The sequence below is a fragment of the Salvelinus sp. IW2-2015 genome, linkage group LG23, assembly GCF_002910315.2.
Source record: "Salvelinus sp. IW2-2015 linkage group LG23, ASM291031v2, whole genome shotgun sequence".
Lineage (NCBI taxonomy): Eukaryota > Metazoa > Chordata > Actinopteri > Salmoniformes > Salmonidae > Salvelinus > Salvelinus sp. IW2-2015.
In genome coordinates this window covers 28,722,155-28,744,899 of record NC_036863.1, presented here as the reverse complement: position 1 = coordinate 28,744,899, position 22,745 = coordinate 28,722,155, and the positions used below count along the sequence as shown (strand labels likewise).

Below are 22,745 nucleotides of genomic sequence, written 5' to 3'. Positions count from 1 at the left end.
TTGCAATTCGCGTGTATGCATTTTACAATCTGCCCCACAGATATGTAGTACAGTGACCATACCTAACTGCTGATTAAGATATCTTTTTAAACCAACAGAATCTTTTTTTCCCCCATTGCTTGACAGTGACACAGACAGGAAGTTCAGATTGGTTGCAGTTCTTATTATACCTCAGTGGCCAGTCCCCAAAGAGAGCCTGTGACTCGACTTCCACTTTTGGATGTTAACAAGGAGACACTCCATCTTAACTCCTCCTCCATATTTACTGGATTGGTTGAACAGTGCAGAAGAGAACCTCCCCTGACAGGCTCTCTTGTTCAAGCTGAGTTTAGAATCTTCCAAAACATTATGGCTTTTGTCAACGTGATTATGTGAATTCCTTGCCAGTAATTATCTTATTATTCTTACATTATTAGAAGGCTGAAAGAGAAAATAGTGTATGATCTAATCAACAGTAAATTGCACAAGCACCATTGTAAAAGTGTGAAATGACACAGGGGGAACTCTTTCCATGAAGGGGGGATTTCTGGAATTGTAAAGGGCATTATAAAACAGCATCTAAAACCATAAATGTGGGACCACATATATTGATCGGGTCTAAGTCATATATAAATATACTTTATATAAAATGTAACTTATTTATTTTAAGACACCCAAAGAAAAAAAAAACAGACCTCCTAAAATCCCATGTATTGAGATGATATTATCATGTTCATCACAGAATGTGCCATTGACATCACCAATAAATTCTGACAGGAAGAATAGGAAAGACGGGAGAAGAGATAACCATCCATAGAGATAATACTACCTCATACAAGAGGACCCAGGTGCAAACCGTTATGCATTGTTCCACATTCATACCTGCATTGACCAACATTCTGGGCTGTTGACCCTTATTTCAGCCCAGCTGACCCTCCTGAAGCCTTCATGTCCTTCAACCGGGCAAATGACAGATTAAAACACTGTTTTGCAATGAAGGTCTACAGTAGCCTCAACAACACTCTGTAGGGTAGCACCACGTTGTAGCCAGAGGACAGCTAGTTTCTGTCCTCCTCTGGGTACATTGACTTCAATACAAAACCTAGGAGGTCTGTGGTTCTCACCCCCTTCCATAGACTTAACCAGTAATTAGGACAACTTCCAGAGGATGTCCTCCAACTTATCAGAGCTTTTGAAGCATGAACTGACATGTTGTTCACCCAATCAAAGGATCAGAGAATGAATCTAGTACTGAAAGCATAAGCTACAGCTAGCTAGCACTGAAGTGCATCAAATGTGATGAGTAGTTGACTCAAAGAGAGACAAAAACAATAGTTACAGTTTTGAACAAATTCATTTCTTAAAAAATGAGGTGCAAGAGAAAGAGAGATAGCTAGATTTTGTTGTATTTTTTTCACTTTCACTTACTTAGCTAGCAAATGTATCTAGCGCAGGAGGTTGGTGGTACCTTAAATGGAATGGTATCAAATACATGGTTTCCCTATGTTTGATGCCATTCCATTTGCTCCGATCCAGCCATTATTATGAAAAGTCCTCCCCTCAGCAGCATCCACTCACATCTAGCTAGTTTAGCCTACTCAAACACCGAGCTCAAACAGAGAGGGATGCTATGTTAGCTAGCTGGCTGTGGATCTTCAACACTGGAACTCTTTTAAGTCAAGGTAAGCTTTTTGTTTTATTAATTTATTAACACCGGGGCCGGCGGTTTAACTACTAAACCGCTTGCTGACTGTACACTGTACTGCGTGATTGTAGCAGGTTTACTAATGCATTAATTCTAGTAGCTATGTTGATTATGACTTTAGCTAATATGGTGACAACGATGTAGTCTGTGTGTAGCGGTTATAGGTTATGATATGAAGGTTTGGCTTGGAAAGGTTTTTTCGCCTGGTCACAGACATCTGATGTGGTGCACTGAAGTCCACAAGCAATGGGAAAAGGTCAGAGGAGGAGAATGCGTAGATGCGAAAAGGAATTATACAACAATCAAAAGGGATCATGCTGTTTGTATGTGGCTGCTATGAAACTGTTTGCATGTGATCAGGGATCACACGCAACAGAACAAAATGGGGATAAACATACTTCAATTTGTCCACTAGAAACTCTAGTTTGCAACTGTTGGACTAATGACTATTGCCTAGATCAGCTAGATGCAGGCAAGAGCGTGCAAGACGGTATTAAATGTGTCAATGTCTGTCACCTTGATTACACAAATTTCTCTCGACCTGTTCACCTACGTTGTAAACGTTCATTCAAAAGCTAGGTTGTAGCAACCTCATGATGGGGTATAGGGAACATTTGAGAATCAAGTAGTAGCCTAAACTAATCAATGTTACATTGAACTGGGTGAATGGAATATGAATGACAGTCATCCAATATGCTGTAATAGAAATAAGGCCATACTCATTTAAAAAAAATCATCCTCGCTCATCTTAAGGGCTAGGCCCCTTTTTTCTCAATTTCCGCCTGAATGACATGCCTGAAGTAAACTGCCTGTAGCTCAGGCCCTGATATGCATATAATTGGTACCATTGGAAAGAAAACACTTTGAAGTTTATAGAAATGTTAAAATAATGTAGGAGAATATAACAAAATAGATATGGTAGGAGAAAATCCAAAGAAAAACCAACCAGAATTATTTTTGAGAGACCATCCTCTTAGAAATGCAAGAGAAAGGTCATATTGTAAATGATCTCCCTTGATGCAGTTCCTATAACTTCCACAGGGTGTCAGCAGTCTATGTTCAAGGTTTCAGGCATGTAACTTCATAAACGAATAAGAAATAACAGTTTTAGTAGAAGGACACAGTCTTGGAAATCCGTGTTTGCGCGTGCCCTGAAGAAATTACGCACTAGCTAAAATCGGTTTCCTATTGAACATACTTCTTCCGGAAGAAATATTATAGTTTGATTATCTTTTAGGGTATCTGCTGAGTAAATAGAAATGTATTTTCACTTGTTGAAACAAAGTTTAGGGGTAGATTTTTGGATTCATTTCTCTGCAAGTTGAACGTGTGGACTACTCAAATCGATGGCGCCAACTAGACAGACTTTTTGGGATATAAAGAAGGATTTTATCTAACAAAACAACATGTTATAACTGGGACCCTTTGGATGACAAATCAGAGGAAGATATTCAAAAAGTGAATATTTAATCTTTATATGTGAATGTATGAAACCTGTGCCGGCAAAAAAATATTTTGATTTGGGGCGCCGTCCTCAAACCATTGCATGGCATGTTTTCGCTGTAATAGCTACTGTAAATCGGAGAGTGCAGTTAGATTAACAAGAATTTAAGCTTTCAGCCAATATAAGACACTTATATGTACCTAAATGTTTAAAAACTATAATATTTATTTGAATTTATTTGAATTGCGAGCCCTCCAGGTTCACTGGAAGTTGTCCCGCTAGCAGGACACCAATCCGTACTAAATGCCACCGACCACCACTGGTTTGCACATACCATTTAGAACACCAACTCATTCAAGCGTTTTATTTTTTACTATTTTCTACATTGTAGAATAATAGTGAAGACATCAAAACTATGAAATAACACATATGGAATGTAGTTACCAAAAGTGTTAAGAAAGAATATGTTACTTTTGAGATTCTTCAAATAGCCACACTTTGCCTTGATGACAGCTTTGCACACTCTTGGCATTCTCTCAACCAGTTCCATGAAGTAGTCACCTGGAATGCATTTCAGTTAACAGGTGTGCCTTCTTAAAAGTTAATTTGTGGAATTTCTTTCCTTCTTAATGTGTTTGAGCCAATCAGTTGTGTTGTGAAAAGGTAGGGGGGTATAATGAAGATGGTCTTTWAAAAAATAAGACTAAGTCCATATTATGGTAAGAACAGCTCAAATAAGCAAACAGAAACGACAGTCCATCATTATTTTAAAACATGAAGGTCAGTCAATACGGAAAATTTCAAGAACTTTGAAAGTGTCTTCAAGTGCAGTCACAAAAACCATCAAGCGCTATGATGAAACTGGCTCTCATGAGGACCGCCACAGGAATGGAAGACCCAGAGTTACCTCTGCTGCAGAGGATATGTTCATTAGAGTTACCAGCCTCAGAAATTGCAGCCCAAATAAATGCTTCAGAGTTCAAGTAACAGACACATCTCAAAATCAACTGTTCGTGGTCGAATTGCTGCAAAGAAAACACTACTAATAGGACACCAATAAGAAGAGACTTGCTTGGGCCAAATAACACGAGCAATGGACATTAGTTTGGTGGAAATCTGACCTTTGGTCTGTAGTCCAAATTGGAGATTTTTGGTTCCACCCGCTGTTTCTTTGTGTAACGCAGAGTAGGTGAACGGATGATCTCCATATGCGTGGTTCCCTCCATGAAGCATGGAGTTGGTGTGATGGTGCATTGCTGGTGACACTGTTGGTGAATTACTTAGAATTCAAGCACACTTAACCAACATGGCTACCACAGCCTTCTGAGCTATACGCCATCACATCTGGTTTGCGCTTAGTGGGACTATCATTTGTTTTTCAACAGGACAATAACCTAACACACCTCCAGGCTGTGTATGGGCTATTTGACCAAGGAGAGTGATGGAGTGCTGCATCAGATGACCTGGCCTCCACAATCAAACCACCTCAACCCAATTGAGATAGTTTGGGATGAGKTGGACCGCAGAGTGAAGGAAAAGCAGCCAACAAGTGCTCAGCATATGTGGGAACTCCTTCAAGACTGTTGGAAAAGCATGTCAGGTGAAGCTGGTTGATAGAATACCAAGTGTGCAAACTGTCAAGGCAAAGGGTGGCTACTTTGAAAATTCTCAAATATATTTTGATTTGTTTAACACTTTTTTGGTTACTACATAATTCCATATGTTATTTCATAGTTTTGATGTCTTCATTATTATTCTACAATGTAGGAAATAGTACAAATCTAGAAAAACCCTTGAATGAGTAGGTGTCCAAACTTTTGACTGGTACTGTACACAAACGTGACCTAAGACTTGACAAACAGGAACCAACTTTGCCGCCATTCATGTATACAGTGGATATATACACATATGTGATATGAAATACTCACTAATTGATTGCACAACATACACACATTTGATTTCAGTTTGAATGTGATATGGCGGTTAGAGGCATGTTTATTCCGACATTCTAAAGAAAACAACATTGCCATGTTGATCTGACCCTTGCTGTTGGAATACCAGTGTCTGACGCTCGGCTGTCGCAGATGCACCGCCCCCGACATTTGTCTAGTCAGATGCTTCAACCTTACCACTCAAACAAGCCCTTTGAGTCAGCGTGTCAGATCATATAGAGTAAAGCAAATTAACGAGTGCTACCTAGTGGTCAAACATGGACGTTGACAAAAAACCCAACTCTGGTGGAAGGGGAAAAAGTACAGGCAAAATCCAGGCTAGAATGGGGTTTGTGTGGGGTTGACACTATTATAAAGGATTACTACAAAGGCCCAATAGTAAAGAGCCACTCCTTGAGATAATGGTAGTAAAATAAAAACACAACGTATGTTTAACCAGATTTAATATTTTTGAAACATTGGGTTTGGAAAAAGTACAAAAGTGATCAGTACGCCACAGTATGAAACCAGCTCAGTTTGGTGCAGAGCTGAAACGGTACGTTCCTTTAAAAAGCGTATTCTACAGATGTGTATTTATATAATTAACCAGCCTTACCTGACACACACACACACTCACTAAAACCGATACAAGTTACACATTTTAAATACATAGGCTGATCCCTGTAATACCTTTACACTTATTAAAAAAATGCTGAAAAAGTACATTACAGCAGGTGTTCAACTTTTTGGGGCCGGGGACTCTTGTCATAGCAAATTCATCAGGGACCCCCTCTTAACCAGAACACAACTCGAGTGAGAATTAGCAGCATACAAGCTAATACCCTACAAGCTAATGTCCTGCAATTCTACACATTTTGCTATGAGGCAGAGAACTTTAATTACAGTGCATTTATGTTCTGCATTTTCTTGGGTGAGGGGGAGAAGTAACGAGTTGAATAATAGATCACTGGTGGAGTACTGTGGATACCAATATCCCTGTGAGCCTCCCAAGGCCATTCTGCCCAGAGTTAAGAACAAACCGTAGATTAATATTACATTTTATTATACCCTCAACTTAATCCACGGACCCCGTCACCAAACCTAATTTAATAATTAATCTGTTAGTAATATTCATGATTTTTTAAATTAAATTGAAAACAAAAACTGTTATTTTGAGATCTGGCCGCAGAACTCCTGCATTACCTCCCCAGGGGCCCGTGAACCCCAATTTGAGAAACCCTACATTATAGTACAGGAGACCACAATGCTAACCTGTATATGTCAGTAAGTCATGCAGTATTACAAATCGTTCCACTACAGAAGAACAGCAAAGCACTACAGCTGTCACACAGTGAGAAAGAGGGCAGCCGTGAAGTGTCTCTACAAAACAAAGTTAAAAAATCTCTCATAGAGTTGATGGTTTTTGGACTTTAACATCTAGAGAGAGCTCTGCTGCTGTCAGTCACCCTTTTGACATTTGCATACATAGGAAGTTGAGAAGGGTCTCCAATAAGGAGGAGTTTCTCTTCCATAATTACGTCCATTTAGAAAAATATAATTAATATGTTACGAGAAAGTTGCTGTTGAAGAAAACAATTCTCCCAAACCTGGGAAATGCTCTTAGTATGTGGTGAGAAAAAGACCAAAAGCTACAAAATTTCATTGAATAAATAAAATTGCATGACATCCGTAAAAATCAAGTGGGATCTGTGATGTTGACAGAATCGTATCCACCTTGCGCAAAACATGCTGCTGGACCCGGGCAGTGTTAACGAGGCTCTCTCCTCACCCACAGTCACATCACATCCAGTGGCAGAGTAAAACTCAGGGTTAGAACATTTAAAACATGTTGAAATTGAGGATGCGTCCTTATTTTCATGTCAACATGAAAGAGGATTTCCATGTATAGCATGGTCACCTGTTTTCCAACGAATAACATAACTGAAAAGATCAAAATGATTGAGAAAACACAGGAAGGAGGGAGGGAAAGGTAGAATGGCATCAGGCTTTCAGTGTTAAAACAAAGAAGCCACTGAGTCGTGGTTGGGTGGGCTTGTCGTTACGGTAACAGCAGTGAACTCCCTGTCCTGTCAAACTTCTTGCCCTTTGAGAGGGCGGCCACTTGTTTCAGCAGCTCCCGGTTTTTGGCCTGTAGTAAAAGAAAATAAGTGAGTATGTGACCATCTATGTTTAATGAAAGCCTTTACCACAAGCTAGGAGCGTTTGATTATAGTGCCTTCAGAAAGTATTCACACCCCTTGACTTTCTCCACATTGTTGTGTTACAGCCCGGATAAAATAATAAAAAAAGGGATTAAATTTAGTCTTTAGTCAAAAAGTATTCAACCCTTTTGCTATGGCAAAAATGTGCTTAACAAGTCACATGGGCTCACTGTGTGCAATATGTGTTTCACATTTTTATTAAAATGACTACTAATCTCTGTACACCACCAGAGCATGTGAGGGGAGTTGAGCAGTTGGAAATCCCACTCATTGGAGTGGTGCACCACTCCGGTGCTCCATGTCTTTCCCTACCGCTCCGCTAAAAACCACTCCGCGCTCACAGAAAAACAAACTGCCGCTCCAAATTCACTCCATTCAAATCACAATTTAACCAACACCCATCTATTTTTGTGACTACCTAGATCTACCAATTGGTTTGTAAGTATTGAAACCAAACCATATGGATTTTAATGAAAAGTATTTGAATAAATATGAAAAGGTGAATGAAAAGAAGCTAACATTTCAAATAGACTAAATGTCATATTAAACAGCATATAAACACTAAATAGGCCAGTAGCCAGACAGGGAGCCTAAGAAGGAACTAAAATGAATTTTTTAAAGCCATATTATTTCAAGGCTATAGCCTATAAAGAAATACATTGTGAAGCATTTGCGAGTGCGACATAATAGGCTAGTAGGGACAAACATTTTGTTGTATTAAATAATTAATCTATAAATTGTGCATATAGGCTGTGACTTACTTAGAATGAAATACAAATCTTATTAGAAACAAGTTACGCCAGTCTGTGGCTTCAGGCTCATGTGATGACTGGAGAGCCGGCCAGCAGCTGAGAGTATCCTCTCCACACTTTCAGAGCCACTGGGGATGCTAAACACCCTTTTGGCCACTTTTGCCAGGCTGGACAGAGATGCAGAGTTTTTCTCTCTCAATTGAACGTGGAATATGCCACGTTCAATTATGGCCTACTGCATAGATAATAGAACGAAAAGTTTAAGAGATCTGATTTTTAGGTAATAAATACTTTGCTACAATGACAGTGATCTATCAACCTCGTTCGTTTCTTTTAGCATGTGTACGTAGTTAGTACACCATCATGTTTTCGGGATACGTGTCTTTTCAGATTCCACATGGATTCTTTAGTTGTGGACACTACATCACCACACTCCCTCTGTTGGTCCTCATCTTTGTAAGTCACCTTGACTTTACACCAGTGTGTTATCAGTTTCTTTATGAAAATATTTAGTGAACTCCATGACAGTAGCTAAAGCAAGGGGCTATAGAAGCACAGAAGAAGACTATAAATGCATGTTAGGCTAGCCATGTCCTGAGTTCGTGAAGTGAGCGCTACTGGAGCGGGCGAGAAGGCCGACCCCCTAGCCTTTGCTCCACTCCGTGCTCCGCTTACATACTCTGTACCCCACACATACAATAATCTGTAAGATCCCTCAGTCGAGCAGTGAATTTCAACCACAAAGACCAGTGAGGTTTTCCAATGTCTCAAATAAGGGTAGATGGGTAAAAATAAAAAAGCTGACATTTGAATATGCCTTTAAGCATGGTGAAGTTATTAATTACACTTTAGATGGTGTATCAATACACTAAGGCACTATAAAGATACAGGCATCCTTCCTAACTCAGTTGTCGGAGAGGAATTAAACCGTTCAGGGATATCACCATGACAGTTACCGAGTTTAAATGGCTGTGATGGGAGGAAACTGAGGATGGACCAACATTGTAGTTATTACTCCACAATAGTAACCTAATTGACAGCATAAAAAGGTGGACGCCTGTGAAGATTTTTTTTCTCTTTCAAAACATGCATCCTGTTTACAACAAGTCACTAAAGTAATATTGCAAAAAATGTGGCAAAGCAATTCAGTTTTTGTTCTGAATACAAAGTAATATTTGGGGCAAATCCATTTTTATTTATTTACATTTTTTATTGAACCTTTACTTAACTAGGCACGTCAGTTAAGAACAAATTCTTATTTACAATGACAGCCTACTCCGGCAAAACCTGGACGAGGCTGGGCCCAATCATGCGCCACCCTATGGGACTCCCAATCACAGCCGGATGTGATACAGCCTGGATTCGAACCAGGGACTGTAGGGACGCCTCTTGTACTGAGATGCAGTGCCTTAGACCAKTGCACCACTCGGGATAGCGCCATAGTATTATTGGAGACCTGGAGAACTTAATTTCTGTAAAAAATTGTGGCACATTTAGAATGAAAAGTTAAGATTGTAAATGTGGTGGGTGCTCCTGGGTGGGTGGTAGGATGGGAGGTAGGGGCTACAATCAAATGTGATAAACTTTTCCAATCTTTCCTCTCTGTCTCTGTCTAGCCTATGGGAAAGTGTTTCTGGTCAGAAAGAACAGTGGTCATGATGAAGCTGTATGCCATGAAGGTGAGTCTATCGTCTTTGACATTGTCTTAATACAACACATTACAGAGTACCACTCTCCATATTTTTAAGCATAGTGGTGGCTGGATCATGTTATAGGTATGCTTGTAATCGTTAAGGACTGGGGAGTTTCAGGAAAACATTTTTACAGAATGGAGGTAAGCACAGGCAAAATCCTAGAGGAAAACCTGGTTTAGTCTGCTTTCCACCAGACACTGGGAGACGAATTCACCTTTCAGAAGGACAAAAACCTAAAACACAACGCCAAATTCTACACTGGAGTTGCTTACCCAGAAGACTGAGTGGCCGAGTAATAGTTTTGACTTAAATCTGCGGCAAGAACTGAAAATGGTTGTCTAGCAATAATCAACAACCAATTTAACAGAGCTTGTAGAATATTGAAAATAATAAAAWAWAAAAATGGGCAAATGTTGCACAATCCAGGTCTGCAAACTCTTAGACTTACCCAGAGACTCAAAGCTGTAATTGCTGCCAAAGGTGCTTTTACAAAGTATTGACTCAGGGGTATGAATACTTATGAAGAAACATGTTTTCACTTTGTCATTATGKGGTATTGCGTGTCGAAAATCTATGTAATCCATTTTGAATTCAGGCTGTAACAACAAAATGTGGAATAAGGGGTATGAATACTATCTGAAGGTATGGTTCATCCTACTGTGTCTAACTTGTTAGGAAAGTTGTTTAAATCCCATGTGCTTGAGAAGCAACAGGTCAACATATGAGGTCCTCCCACAACAACYCAGGAAAGCATGCAGTTTATTAGGCTACAGATGAAATAAGATGAACTTCACAGGGTGGTGAAAGTGCACGGTGATGAGCTTGATGCTCCTCTCCAATAAATGTCAAGGGTCTTATTCTTTGACAAATAAAAATGATCTTGCCTGCATTGTATCTGCAAGCTGTTGGCTAGAGTGCACATGCCAATACCAGAGTGGGCACATTCACTATAGAGTGCAAAATGTTGAGAGAGAAAACGATCAGTAGAGTTAAAAATGCAATGGAAACCCATTTAACTTGTATTTTTATTCGGTACATGGGAATTTAAAACGCAAAAGGTATTTTTATGTGCACTACGTCATCACGCACTGCCTTTTATGACCAACAAGTCAATTTGATGGAAACATCTCGGATGGGAAAATGTGCRTATTACTTTTATGCAGATTTTAGAATATTCACATGAAACTGTGTTGCCAATTGGATGGAAACCTAGCTAGGTGCCCACAAGATGTCTGGGATTTTTTCATGTCTGTATGGTAATTTTTTACTCTACCTGTTGCTGTTCCATGGCCTCTTTGTGCGCCTTCTCCATGTTGTTCATCTTTACCCTCATGTTGGATTCCTGGTACTGGAAGTCTGCCTTGAGTTCTGTGAGCTGGAAGTACAAAACAAAGAGGGAGACGATCTGGTGAATACAACATGACCAAAAGTCACATTGAACATAGCAAAACGGATAGTTTGTCAAATCAAATCGTATGTCACATGTGCCGAACACGACAGGTGTAGTAGACCTTACTGTGAAATGCTTACTGACAAACCCTTAACTCTTTTTTCTTAACTGCGTTGTTGGGTAAGAAAATATTTACTAAATAAACTAAAGTAACAATAACGAGGCAATATGAGTCAATGTGCGGGGGTACAGGTTAGTCATGGTAATTTCAACATGTAGGTTGACTTTGCATAGATAATAAACAGTGAGTAACAGCAGTGTAAAAACAACGCAAATAGTCCGAGTGGCCATTTGAATAATTGTTCAGCAGTCTTATGGCTTGGGGGTAGAAGCTGTTAAGGAGCCTTTTGGTCCTAGACTTGGCACTCCGGTACCGCTTGCCGTGCGGTAGCAGAGAGAACAGTCTATGACTTGGGTGGCTGGAGTCTGACAATTTTGAGGCCTTCCTCTGACACCGCCTAGTATATAGGTCCTGGATGGCAGGAAGCTTGGCCCCAGCGATGTACTGGGCCATACGCACTACCCTCTGTAGCACCTTACGGTCAAATGCCAAGCAGTTGCCATACCAGGCAGTGATGCAACGGGTCAGGATACTCTCGATGGTGCAACTGTAGAACTTTTTGAGGACCCATGCGAAATATTTTCTCCTGAGGGGGAATAGGCGTTGTCATGCCATCTTCACAACTGTCTTGGTACAATGATAGTTTGTTGGTGATGTGGACACCAAGGAACTTGAAGCTCTCGACCCACTCCACTACAGCTCCGTTGATGCGAATGGGGGTGTGTTCGGCCCTCCTTTTCCTGTAGCCCACGATCGGCTCCTTTGTCTTGCTCACATTGAGGGAGAGGTTGTTGTCCTGGCACCACACTGCCTGGTCTTGGACCTCCTCCCTATAGGCTGTCTCATCATTGTCAGTGATCAGGCCTACCACCTTTGTGTCATCAGCAAACTTAATGATGTTGGGAGTCATGCTTGGCCACGCAGTCGTGGGTGAACAGGAAGTACAGGAGGGGACTAAGCACGCACCTCTGAGGGGTCCCCGTGTTGAGGAACAGCGTGGCAGATGTGTTGTTGCCTACCATTACCACCTAGGAGCAGCCCGTCTCAGCAGTGGTCGTTTAGGGGCATGAATTACTGTGAAGATACAATTAGGTGTGTACCTTTCGGTCCTTCTCCAGTATGGTCTGATCCCTCTGTTGAAGCATTCTCTTTAATGACATCACTTCTTCTTTCAGCTGGCTGATCAGAATGAAGTTGTCCGTTCCTCCAGAATCCATAGATTGGGTAATGGAACTACTGATGGGAGAGAGGACAGAGAGCAGGGAAGAAAAGTTAAGATGTTAGAAAAAGGAAAGTACCTTAACTCAGATCTTTCACACTGACCCACTTTGTACCATTCCCTGCTCCAACACACCTTGATGGCATCTATCACAGAGATGTGTGTTAGAACAATGAAGGTCAAAAAAGTGTCAGTAGGAACCTACTGGATGTTTTCCATGTTTACTTCAAAAGTTAGAGCTGGCTTGTAACTCCTTACATGTGATTGAAACTCCTCTCGTACCTGTCCCCGTTGGATGGCTTCACCTCCAGTTTTGGCTTCTTCTTTGGGGTCTCCTTCTGGATCGAAGACGATTTATGGCTAAGGGGAGAACCAACACACAACTTTAGCCACTGAGGCTCTCCATCAGACCTGTAAAGTGTCCCAGAGTATGCCATAGTTCAACTAAGTTGTATAACTAGGCAAATATACTTGTCATAACAGTCAATCAAGACTGGGGGGGGGGGGGATACACATCTTACCTCTGCTTCCACAGTCCCTGCTCCTGCTCTGGACTTAGGCTCCCACTGAGTCTACAAAAAGACAACAAAGAACAAACACCAAGTTATCAGATTTTCCCCTTCCAACATGTTCCTTCAAATATCTGACACGTGCATCATTACTCAGAGACCACAACATCCTTCCAAAAAGTGCCCGTTCAGCACAATATATATACAGTATTGTGACAGAGTAGAGACCTGCAGAAGATCCGCATCACAGAGGAAGTAATGGTCTAACAGTTAGAGGATAGGGCTGTGGCACCATGGCCTACTTATGTGAGCTGCTGTGTCTGTGCTGCTGGTGGTGTTGATGATGATGCTGCTGTCTGGAGTGGTGGTCCTTCTCATTGAGCGAGGAGTTGGAGTGGGAGGAGCTGAAGCCTTTCCTTTGCTCCTTGGTCTTCTGCAGCACACGGCGGTAGGACAGAGTGCATAGCCAGCACAGCAGCTTCCCATCCACCTGACAACACACACAGGTCAGTGGAAAATGGTAAATACGCAACCCCATGAGTGCTGGACAAAGTGTGTTAGGGTATCAATGCAGCGGGTGTGCGTGCCTACCTTCCTCCTACCCTCTTCCTTGCGGTCAAATGCACACTGTTGTTTGCACTGCTCACAGGTCTGTGGAGGTCCATACTTCTTCTCTGAGTTAGTGCAACGCTGACACTTTGTTCCGATGAAAGCAGCAATGATGTTACAATACTGGCAGGGTTTAGGCTGAGTGGGGAACAGAAGAAGATTTGGCAAACATAACCATAACGAAGTCAATACATGCTGTAAAATTATAACAGAGGCGTCAATTCAAGTCAAAACTTACCGTCCCAAACTGCTTTACATTCTGGGCACATTTCTTGCAAATTGTATTTGTTTTGCTGGAATAGAGAATGTGAAAAAGAAATCGCATCAACATCCTGGAACCAATGTTATCACTATATTACATGGTGATGCCTTTGGAATAACAATACCATGCACAGTAAAGGTGATGGAGCAAAACTCACCTCTCCTGCTGAAACTCTGATCTGCAGTATGTACACTTGACGATGGGATGAGCGATGCGACACTCCTGTTGACACAAGAAACAAAGCATTTGAGGGATTCATCTGTTGGAGTTTATTCAGCCCTTTCAAGTCCATTTGCTTAAAAATAAATGCAAACAGATACAATGTAGGACATAACATTTTAAGAATTCACTAAACTCTAAATCGTGAGTTTGGTTTGTCTCAAAAGTCAAAACCCCTTTGTATGGCGTTATTTAGTGTTATGCATTTGTTTACAATAATTAACCATGCATGGAATAGTGTTCTTACCTTTTATTCAGACACAGGTTTTCAAGCCTTCTACAGTATGTGTGTGGTGTGCTTATTATGGCAATGTGAAATATGCATTTCCAACGCACCAGCATGAATAGAAAAATGTGATAATTTGCAACGAATTATAACTTGATTTTTGCCCATTGCATGAAGAATTTATGTGGAACATAGCCTACACTACCGGCCGAAGAGGGATGCTACACTGAGCCCCTAGAATTCAATTTTGTAGCTGCCGGTAGGTTAAAGACACCGACGCCGTGGCTACATTGATGATAAATTATACGTATCTGTAAAGGGAATGAAATGTAAACAAATGCTAAATGAACAGGTCATGGGAGGCGTAATGTGAAAAGATCTAGCTAGCTAGTTAACCAATGTTCATCTGACGTTATTTTGTCTGCTACACCCAGCAGACACTGCATGCATAGAAAAAACATTTCGCGAATAAATTATATCGTCCTGCGTGTGACATTATCTAACAAGGTGGCCATTTGCGTCCCAGACAGGTTGCAAGGATAATAGTTAGTTGTTACATAATCTATCATCAAAGCCATCGCTTGCGATAAGTGCTGAATGTGGCCAGAGACCTTATAATTAAACATCTAGGGGGCAGTCGAAATGCATATGAGCCTGTAGCAGTTGCTTTGTAATCTATTCATATTGCAAAATGTGGTGCTAGTTAACTAGCTAACTATCACCCAAACACTTCCAGTCCAAACCTTGCACAGTTGCTGTCCCTGCGACAGTTCTTCGAAAGGATACCGCTGGTTACACTTCGTACACGCGTACAGGGCCGATGTTGCCATTATCACCAAGATCAAGAAAAAGTCAAAGATAAAAACAAATAGAGTGAAATATCTAGTCACCCAGACAATGTGTTGTCAAACAATTTCCTTGGTAGCTAACGTTAGCTAACTAAGCCTGTAGCTAGCCAATAATAGCTAAGCTAATGCTAAATAAATAGCTAAATATTCTTAAATATCKATCATCTCTCTCTGCTGTCTAGCTAACATAAGTTACTTGACATAGGTAGTCAAAAATACTGATCTAGCATCCGCAAAATTGATAAACAAGAGTAAAATGTCAATCTTTTTTTCCGCTGTTCTTAGCTAGCTAGTCCTATTATCCCTTTCTCTTTTTTGTATCCGCAGCGTCGTCATTCAAACCGGATGCGGCCAACTACAGAAGAAAGAAAGAGAAGCCAATCATGACATATCATTAGTGCGCGGGACTTTGTATTTTGAAACACAGAAGCCAATCACAGTGCAAAACAACACAGCGATTAGGTTCCATTAAGCTGCCTCAATTTGTATCACTGTGATAAGAGGAATATGGAAACAAAGTAACTAGAATGTACATGTGCAGTGTTGCTGTTAGATATTTTAATTATAAAAGCTAGCTACATGTAATTAAATGTCACTGTCAGATGGCTGGGGATAAAAGCGAACAATATATTCATACCATTTTGTACATTGTCAGAGTCATTCTGAAAATATTAGGCAATGCAATGGTACTATGAATTCTCATGAAGATTGTGTTCACAACACACATTTAATTTGTGGTGATCTTCTATTTATCATTAAATGAAGTCAACAGCAACCGGCGTCAATCCCGGATCAAAGAGCAAAGTAAATCCAGGCTGGATAAACTGCTGAAGTGCTGGGCCATTTGCTGTGGTTCACAGGCAATATAAAGTACTTCGTCATGTTGTATCTACCTACCTACTAACAATATATTGGTGATCATAATATATAAGGACAAGAAAAAGTTTTATTTCCTATTTTGCAAATTAACATTTAAACAAAAACATATAAATTATCAAAATATCTTGGTCAAACGTGTATTGTTGACAGGCATGGGTTACAGTCCATGGTAGTCACCTTGCTTTAAGTTAATGGCCTGCAATTAAATTGACCATAACATTCTTACCAAATTAATTATTCTACTAACACATAAATATTAGTTAAACAGTTACTGATTTATATTGATTAAGGATGTGCCCTTGTGAGGCCATGAAAAAAGCCTCATCACTTCATCATTGCACTAGTGGGGAATGAGCCTCAATACTTTTCCTCTGGTTAGTAATCAGATCACCTTTCAAAGACAAAACCCTGTTGTGACTATTTATTTTAAACAACAGTGCAAAGCTCTACATCACTGTGCCTGTGAGAGGCGTTGTTGGCGAGTCTTAACATCTTCCATGGAGAAATGGTTAGTGCCATCTGTGGCATTCAGTTTCTAGTTTCTGTAGAATTTGTTATTCTATACATATGCAGCATTTATTAACAACCTGTGGGTATGACCTTTCAACTAAACCATGTCATGCACATTGTCAATTTTACTGATCTGTTTTCGGTACACAGTCTGCAACGTGATGTACACATCATCACCAAAGCCCTCAAGTTATCACCTAATTATAACTGAGACTCAGAGCTCAGTATTAACCTAAAAGTGTATGGTATAAACTGTACACACAATCTAGGCTAAGGGAATCGAAATAATATGTAGTTAATTTGCTAGTAAAAATAACTCAACAGCTTAGAAAACATCAACATACTGATCAGATGGAATGTCATACATAACTATACACCCACATTCATTCATACCTATTTGGTCAAAATATGTGTCCATTCAGTAACTATTTTCTCAGCTTCAAAACCATTTGCAGACATTTCTGACCTCAAAACCTATGTCAAGTAGAAATAAACAGAAAATTGCTTAAATAGCATGTATTTTTTTTTTCTTTTACAATTCTCCACCTCGCTTTCACGACAGAGAAATTCATTGAGCATGTTAGCTACTTGTTTTATCCTATTAATAATTTAGTTTACTTATTACTTTAGAATAAACTAATGCATTAATACTGGATGTAGTTAAGCCAATATGCAATAGCATACTTGTGAGGGATTATTTGATGATCAATATATGTTACAGTACTCGTGACCCTGGTAGCAGAGGTCAGCGAAGTATAGTATGGCTATAGTGAGGTGGTCTCAGAGATAAATAGAGGACTCATCTTTATATATGTGCCATTATAGCATGTGTGACAGCATAGGCAGTGCCATTGAGGCTACAACCCATAGGAATCCCCACCCTATTGAAAACGTTGATTACTTTAAAATGGCAGAAGCATGGTGGAAGCCCTTAATGATGCTACCCATGCTAAAACAGCCTTTTGGCCACTAGAGGCCTCTGTTATTGTCTATGGGTGGTCTGAAACAGAGGCAGCACGTATTTTTGGTGCATAGACAATATAGGATTCTGACCATAGGCATATAAATTCATATTCTTATTATATTTCTATGGGTCTGACCCTGTACGACCTCAGCTGTTGGGCAGTGAGATGGAACAGCCAAAGGCCAATACATGGTTTCTACAGACACTTGGTGGTTGCGCTGCTTCCTACAGGAGTGTGTCATGTTAAGCAGGAATGTGTGACACAGCAAGCCCCCTGCAGTGCAGTCTATTAGTTATGGCCATGGCACCTTATCGTTGTGGGGCATCAGTCCTCAGCCTTACTCTATAAGCCCCCTGTCAAACAATGTTTGTCAAACAAAGGTCTGAACGGGAGTGATGGAGCGGGTGGGCGAGCCCGCCCTCTCAGTGGAGGAGGCAGAGCGATTGGTCACGTCTCGCTGCAGCTCCTCCACCCTCTTCTGAAGCTCCGCCCGCTTGACCAGCAGCTCCTTGTAGCGCTGGTGAACAGGCTCCTGGGAAGAAGGTACACAAACAGTAGTGGTCAACACTAGAACATAACTATGCTATAAACAAGCATATAAACTGCTATTTATACTCATACTAACAAGGCAACAGTAAACATGTCGTCCCCCACAAATTATGCAGCCCCCCCCCCCGGCCAATTGAGATACCGTGTGTGACTAACAGATCCCGCCTTGGGCCAGTCAGTGTAATTTTGTAAATGCCGGATCTTTATGGCAAGACGCAACATTCACTCAACTTTGGTCAAACTTGGGCCAGTGCTGTAGGAGATATCGCGTGTGACTAACATACTAACGGGCAGAGAGAGATCCATAGTTCCCTTCTCAATTTCATTTGGACAATTATACAAGATAGCATAAATATTACTACTATCAACATCATTACTACTACTATGAAAGTGAGGTAGTTTGCCCAGACCTGTGGCCTCATGCGAGGGTTCCAGCGGATGTAGTAGCCCACCCAGAGCTCCAGGTGGCGCATGCTGACCACTGGGAACAGCACATGGTTGGAATAGTTGACATAAAGAGGGTTGGTGAACTCTTCTAGCTGGCTGTTGATGTAGGCCCACAGAGAAACTGTCTTCTTAGGCAGCTCCTGCAGAACAATTAGATGTATGAGATGTTGGTTTTAACATTAGCAAATAAAACATATCCCTTAACATATTCCTATTAGCACTGTTATGACAACTGTGTATGAAATGTCATCCATGAGAGACAGTCAAATAAACATTGAGTTTAGTTTCAGGTTTTCTGAATTGCACTCCATCCAAGTGGTGTTTAAACCTAACATAGTCTGCACTCTCACCTCCTTCACCCTTTGCTGTTCACTGTTACACATGAATGTCCCAAACAGGCAGCTGTACATGTGGTCCAGGATGGTGACCAGGAAGTACTCGTTGAACTCAAAGGCTGCAGGAAACTAGACAGGAACAGTTAAATTATAATCCATATACGATCAGGAGAATCCGGAGGGATTATGTACATCAGTAAAACATCCTGTGTAATGTGTGTACCTTATTACTAAGCCTGGATTTTTTTCTGGTCAGGTCACATGACTACCCATCAACACCCCCTATCAGTGATGTCCCTCACCTGTCGGGTAATCTGCCACACACAGTCAATGAACTGCAGGAAGACAGGCGAGCGGTCTGCGTCTGTGTGGTTCTTATCCCCATGACCGATCCTCTGGAAGGAGAGTGGGGAAGGAGGGAGAAGAACAGAAAGTCAAGTGACCGTAACGGCTGAACAAAACACAAGAAGGGTAAAGCTGTGCCATGGCGATGGTTGACCCATGTGAGTCAGGAAATTAGGAAGTTTCAAACCATTTTAACTTCTCTTACCACATTAGAATATCCCGAGCATTTCCAAAACGTAAATGAGTGTTTTAGCTTGGTATAAGGAACACTACACAGTGAGAGGGAGTAAAGGCTTATTTACTAGCTGGAAGCGGTGGCCAAAGCTCAGCCACTCTTTCTCCAGCAGCACCTGGAAGCCGCGGATGGTGCGGTAGTGTCCGTCCAGCATYAGCATAGCCAGGGAGGTGAGCTGGGCAGTACGGTCCCATCCATCACTGCAGTGAACTACCACTGAAGTCTTCCCAGACTCTACCTTGTCTGCAATACGCAGCGCCCCAGCCAGGATCAGCTACACAGGGAACAGAGAGACAGGTTCAACAAATAATCACAACCTTGATTTTTTTCTCTCCCTTCTGTCCTCACCTTGATGTGCTCCAGCCAATGAGTGGACTCGAGGTTGGAGAGCCAATGGGACTCCTCGATGTTGGGATAGACCACCTCCTTCAGCTTGCGCAGTGACTCTCTCATCACATGGATGTTGTGGATGTCCAAGAACACCAGCTCTGCATTCTGATAGGCATCCTCACTCTCATAGCCACCCCCTTTCATCTGAGGAGAACGCAGGGAATGCAGTCATCTCTTGGAATTGAATATACTCTTTGAATAACACTGAATAGTTTTCATACTTACAGAATGTAATTATCTGTGAGAGGAGATCAAAATCAAATCCAAAGAAAATAACGCTATGGGTTGAGCATTGAACTGTATAGGCATTGTGTGTGGGAAATGCACTTTGACTCAAAATAAAACATGATTATTATTACTAACTACATACCTTGTTGGCGGCAGCATTGACGCTAGGCCTGGCATCGAAGATGAAGAGCTTGTGGGACTGAGCATTGGCATCCATGATGGCCTGGAGGTACTTCTCATCGTCTTTGCTACGCTTGCCGTTGACCCCGACCATGGGCTGACTACAGCGGGTCACTGTGGCCTGGCTCTCTGGGTGGATCCACGACAGCACCTGCAGAGCGACAGCAGAGGCATTGGCACGGACATTAACACAAGACCGCAGGCACTACATCAGCGTACTACTACAGAGGTACCGCAGACAGTTAAAGAGTGGGGACAGTGTGAAGTGTAAATGCTAACTCACAGGTATCCTGCCCTTGGCTCTGAAGGCAGCCACTCTCTTCAACTCCTCATCTGGTATGTTGACAGGCACCACCAGGTTTGATGGGTAAGTGTCACACACTTCGTAGTGATCATTCACTTTAGTTATCCTCCAGCTCTCGTTGGGTAATCCCTACACACACATACGAGTATAAAAACATTTAAAAATAACTTATACCTAAAGCCCAGATTTTTTAAATCTTCCAAATACCTGTCTTTTGTATTCCGCTTGAGCATCATACACTTTCCAGCCATTTTCAGGATAGACCTGCCCATACTCAAAGGCAAAGGTTGGCTGTGGATGACAGAGGGAAAAAAAATGTTGGTCAGTTGGCCCTGGGCCTTTATAGTACACAGTAGCAGACCATGGGCAACAGACCTAGTGACTCACTCACCAAACCATTGGAAACAGGAAAGGCAAATTTCATCAGGATCTCGAAAATTGACTTCCTGAGTGAGTCCTCCATCTGCTTGTGTGCAAACCGCAGATTACGGATATCCTGAGACAGAGTGACAGGTCACTGTAACCATTGTCATTTACACTCAGAGAAAGAAGAAGCACTAGAATGCAGTGATTAGAGGCTGAAGCATAAGAAAAATGCCTGTTCTCTTTGAGAGCAACAAAGATATTATATATTAGTATAAACATCAGGTAAGGGATGTTCCAGACATTTTTTGGGTGGTCACTGCTCACCTTGCAGACCAGCCCGTAGGAGACCTCACCACGGCTAGATGCACCTCCTATCTTCTCCACGCGGCTCACTACCCCCAGGGGCAAGTCCAGCACAAACGCTGGTTCCTAGGAGACAAAGGAAATAATAAGAACACTGATTTGACATCCTGAAGATTGGAATGGAGACAAATCGAAAGCTGAAAAGCATACCCTGTCCATGCATCTGAAGAACAGTCTGTAGTTAGTGACAGTCAATGTCCCCCTCAGTGCACCGATGTAAGGACAGATGTAGGTGACGTCTTTGGCTGTTAGAAAATACAAATAAAAGTTTAAGCAGGTCATTCCATTAAACCCAAAATAACCCATAGCTGGGGGTTGGGGGAGATGACCTACCCATGTCTTGCACACTTTCCTTTGGTAGTAACTGTGGTTCTTCTTTGTTTGAATCCCTGAGCACCTGTATATAAAACAATATCCAATGTATAGGTAAAACATACAGAGTAACCAACAGCACAAATCAAGTTGATTATTTTTACTTAAACACCAACGCAAATCTTTGAGGGAAGAGGGATGGAAGACTATACCTTGGCAGCTGCTTTAGGTCTGCCCTGAAATCATTAGGAGAAAAGCGAGAGGGTTAACCGCAGACATGCTTAAGATGCTATTGCTACATTAGTAGAACTGAATCTATGTAAAGTTGTAGGTAAAAATCCATGTACCAACCCGTAGTTCTGGGGAGAACTCTGTTGAGGTGGACCCATTGTCAGAAGACATCGCATAGGGGGTCTTGGCAGCGTGAGTGGACCGGTCAGAACGAGACGTGGACGTACTGTCAACAGAATTGCAGAATACGTGTACTATAGGATAATGAGCAGTGAGAAATAATACCATACCAAAATTGCTTGTTYATTTGACAGCCGTGTTCGCTAAAGCAGAAACTAAATGGCTGGCACCTAGCCCAGGGGACTGGAGAATAGATCCACTCTGTATGTTACAGACCCGCTCTGATTTTCAGTCCCCTGGGCTATTTGTACCCAGACTAGATGGCTGTGGAATCTGACATTATGTCTAGCTAACTAGATAACGTTAGTAGTATAAACTAAGGCTTGCTTTCTTGGGCAAACTGTTTACCTTCTCGGCTGCCTGCTATAGCGACTTTTGTAACCTGAATCTCCCAGTAAGGTTTAGCTGATACTTCAACACCTGTCATTGAATTACACTAGTATAATTCAATATCTTCATTATCGCCAATTTTTCGCCACATTTAGATAGCAAGTAGTTAGACAATTATAAAAGCTCCTGTCAATCGACTACACAGGGAGCTAGTTGAACGAGCCCCACCTGGACAATGAATCAACACTGGCCTGCCTTGACGAGGAATGCTTCGAACCCAGACTATCGATGCTTCCGCTCTTCTCCATGGTAAATCTTAGTAAAGTTTTAAAATATATGAATTTGAGGCGATTGGGCAGATATCTACATGCAACTGTTTTGATTCCGTCCTTGGTGAAAAGTAAATCCCAAGTACAGACAGGAAGCTGCCATCTTTTCCCAGAGTTCCCAATCCATAATAAACAAG

At 41.4% G+C, this 22,745-nt stretch overlaps 2 protein-coding genes across 6 annotated transcripts; both read right to left on the bottom strand.

Annotated features, from left to right (window-relative positions):
* Window positions 1–5,506: 5,506 nt before the first annotated feature.
* Window positions 5,507–15,888, bottom strand: LOC111951115 (protein FAM76B). Of its 3 annotated transcripts, none has more exons than XM_070434486.1 (10): window positions 15,026–15,888; window positions 13,995–14,059; window positions 13,814–13,868; window positions 13,558–13,713; window positions 13,269–13,456; window positions 12,979–13,029; window positions 12,716–12,817; window positions 12,339–12,474; window positions 11,001–11,102; window positions 5,507–7,208 (listed from the first exon to the last, which is right to left on the bottom strand). In XM_070434486.1, exons 1-10 carry the CDS (start codon window positions 15,110–15,112, stop codon window positions 7,119–7,121), a joined length of 1,032 nt encoding a protein of 343 aa, XP_070290587.1. In that variant the 5' UTR covers window positions 15,113–15,888; the 3' UTR covers window positions 5,507–7,118. The 3 variants fall into 3 exon arrangements, with proteins under 3 accessions (XP_070290587.1, XP_023824909.1, XP_023824907.1); XM_023969141.2 differs by having other exon boundaries at window positions 12,339–12,471; window positions 12,740–12,817; XM_023969139.2 differs by having other exon boundaries at window positions 12,740–12,817; window positions 15,026–15,506.
* Window positions 15,889–16,056: 168 nt separating this feature from the next.
* LOC111951113 (phosphatidylinositol-3,5-bisphosphate 3-phosphatase MTMR2) lies at window positions 16,057–22,745 on the bottom strand. Of its 3 annotated transcripts, none has more exons than XM_023969136.2 (16): window positions 22,508–22,745; window positions 21,890–22,023; window positions 21,751–21,774; window positions 21,560–21,623; window positions 21,377–21,471; window positions 21,188–21,292; window positions 20,889–20,993; window positions 20,705–20,788; window positions 20,477–20,626; window positions 20,156–20,344; window positions 19,744–19,929; window positions 19,463–19,669; window positions 19,118–19,210; window positions 18,831–18,944; window positions 18,444–18,620; window positions 16,057–18,016 (listed from the first exon to the last, which is right to left on the bottom strand). In XM_023969136.2, exons 2-16 carry the CDS (start codon window positions 21,938–21,940, stop codon window positions 17,855–17,857), a joined length of 1,806 nt encoding a protein of 601 aa, XP_023824904.1. In that variant the 5' UTR covers window positions 21,941–22,023; window positions 22,508–22,745; the 3' UTR covers window positions 16,057–17,854. The 3 variants fall into 3 exon arrangements, with proteins under 3 accessions (XP_023824904.1, XP_023824903.1, XP_023824905.1); XM_023969135.2 differs by having other exon boundaries at window positions 21,890–21,995; XM_023969137.2 differs by lacking the exon at window positions 22,508–22,745 and adding an exon at window positions 22,298–22,498 and having other exon boundaries at window positions 21,890–21,995.

Coding starts and splice junctions, on each gene's coding strand:
- LOC111951115 (XM_070434486.1), bottom strand. CDS start 15,112: ATGGCAACATCGGCCCTGTACGCGTGTACGAAGTGTAACCAGCGGTAT. Junction 13,714..13,813: donor ATGTAAAGCAGTTTGGGACG/GTAAGTTTTGAC, acceptor TTCCCCACTCAG/CCTAAACCCTGCCAGTATTG. Junction 12,818..12,978: donor CAGGGACTGTGGAAGCAGAG/GTAAGATGTGTA, acceptor TTCTCCCCTTAG/CCATAAATCGTCTTCGATCC.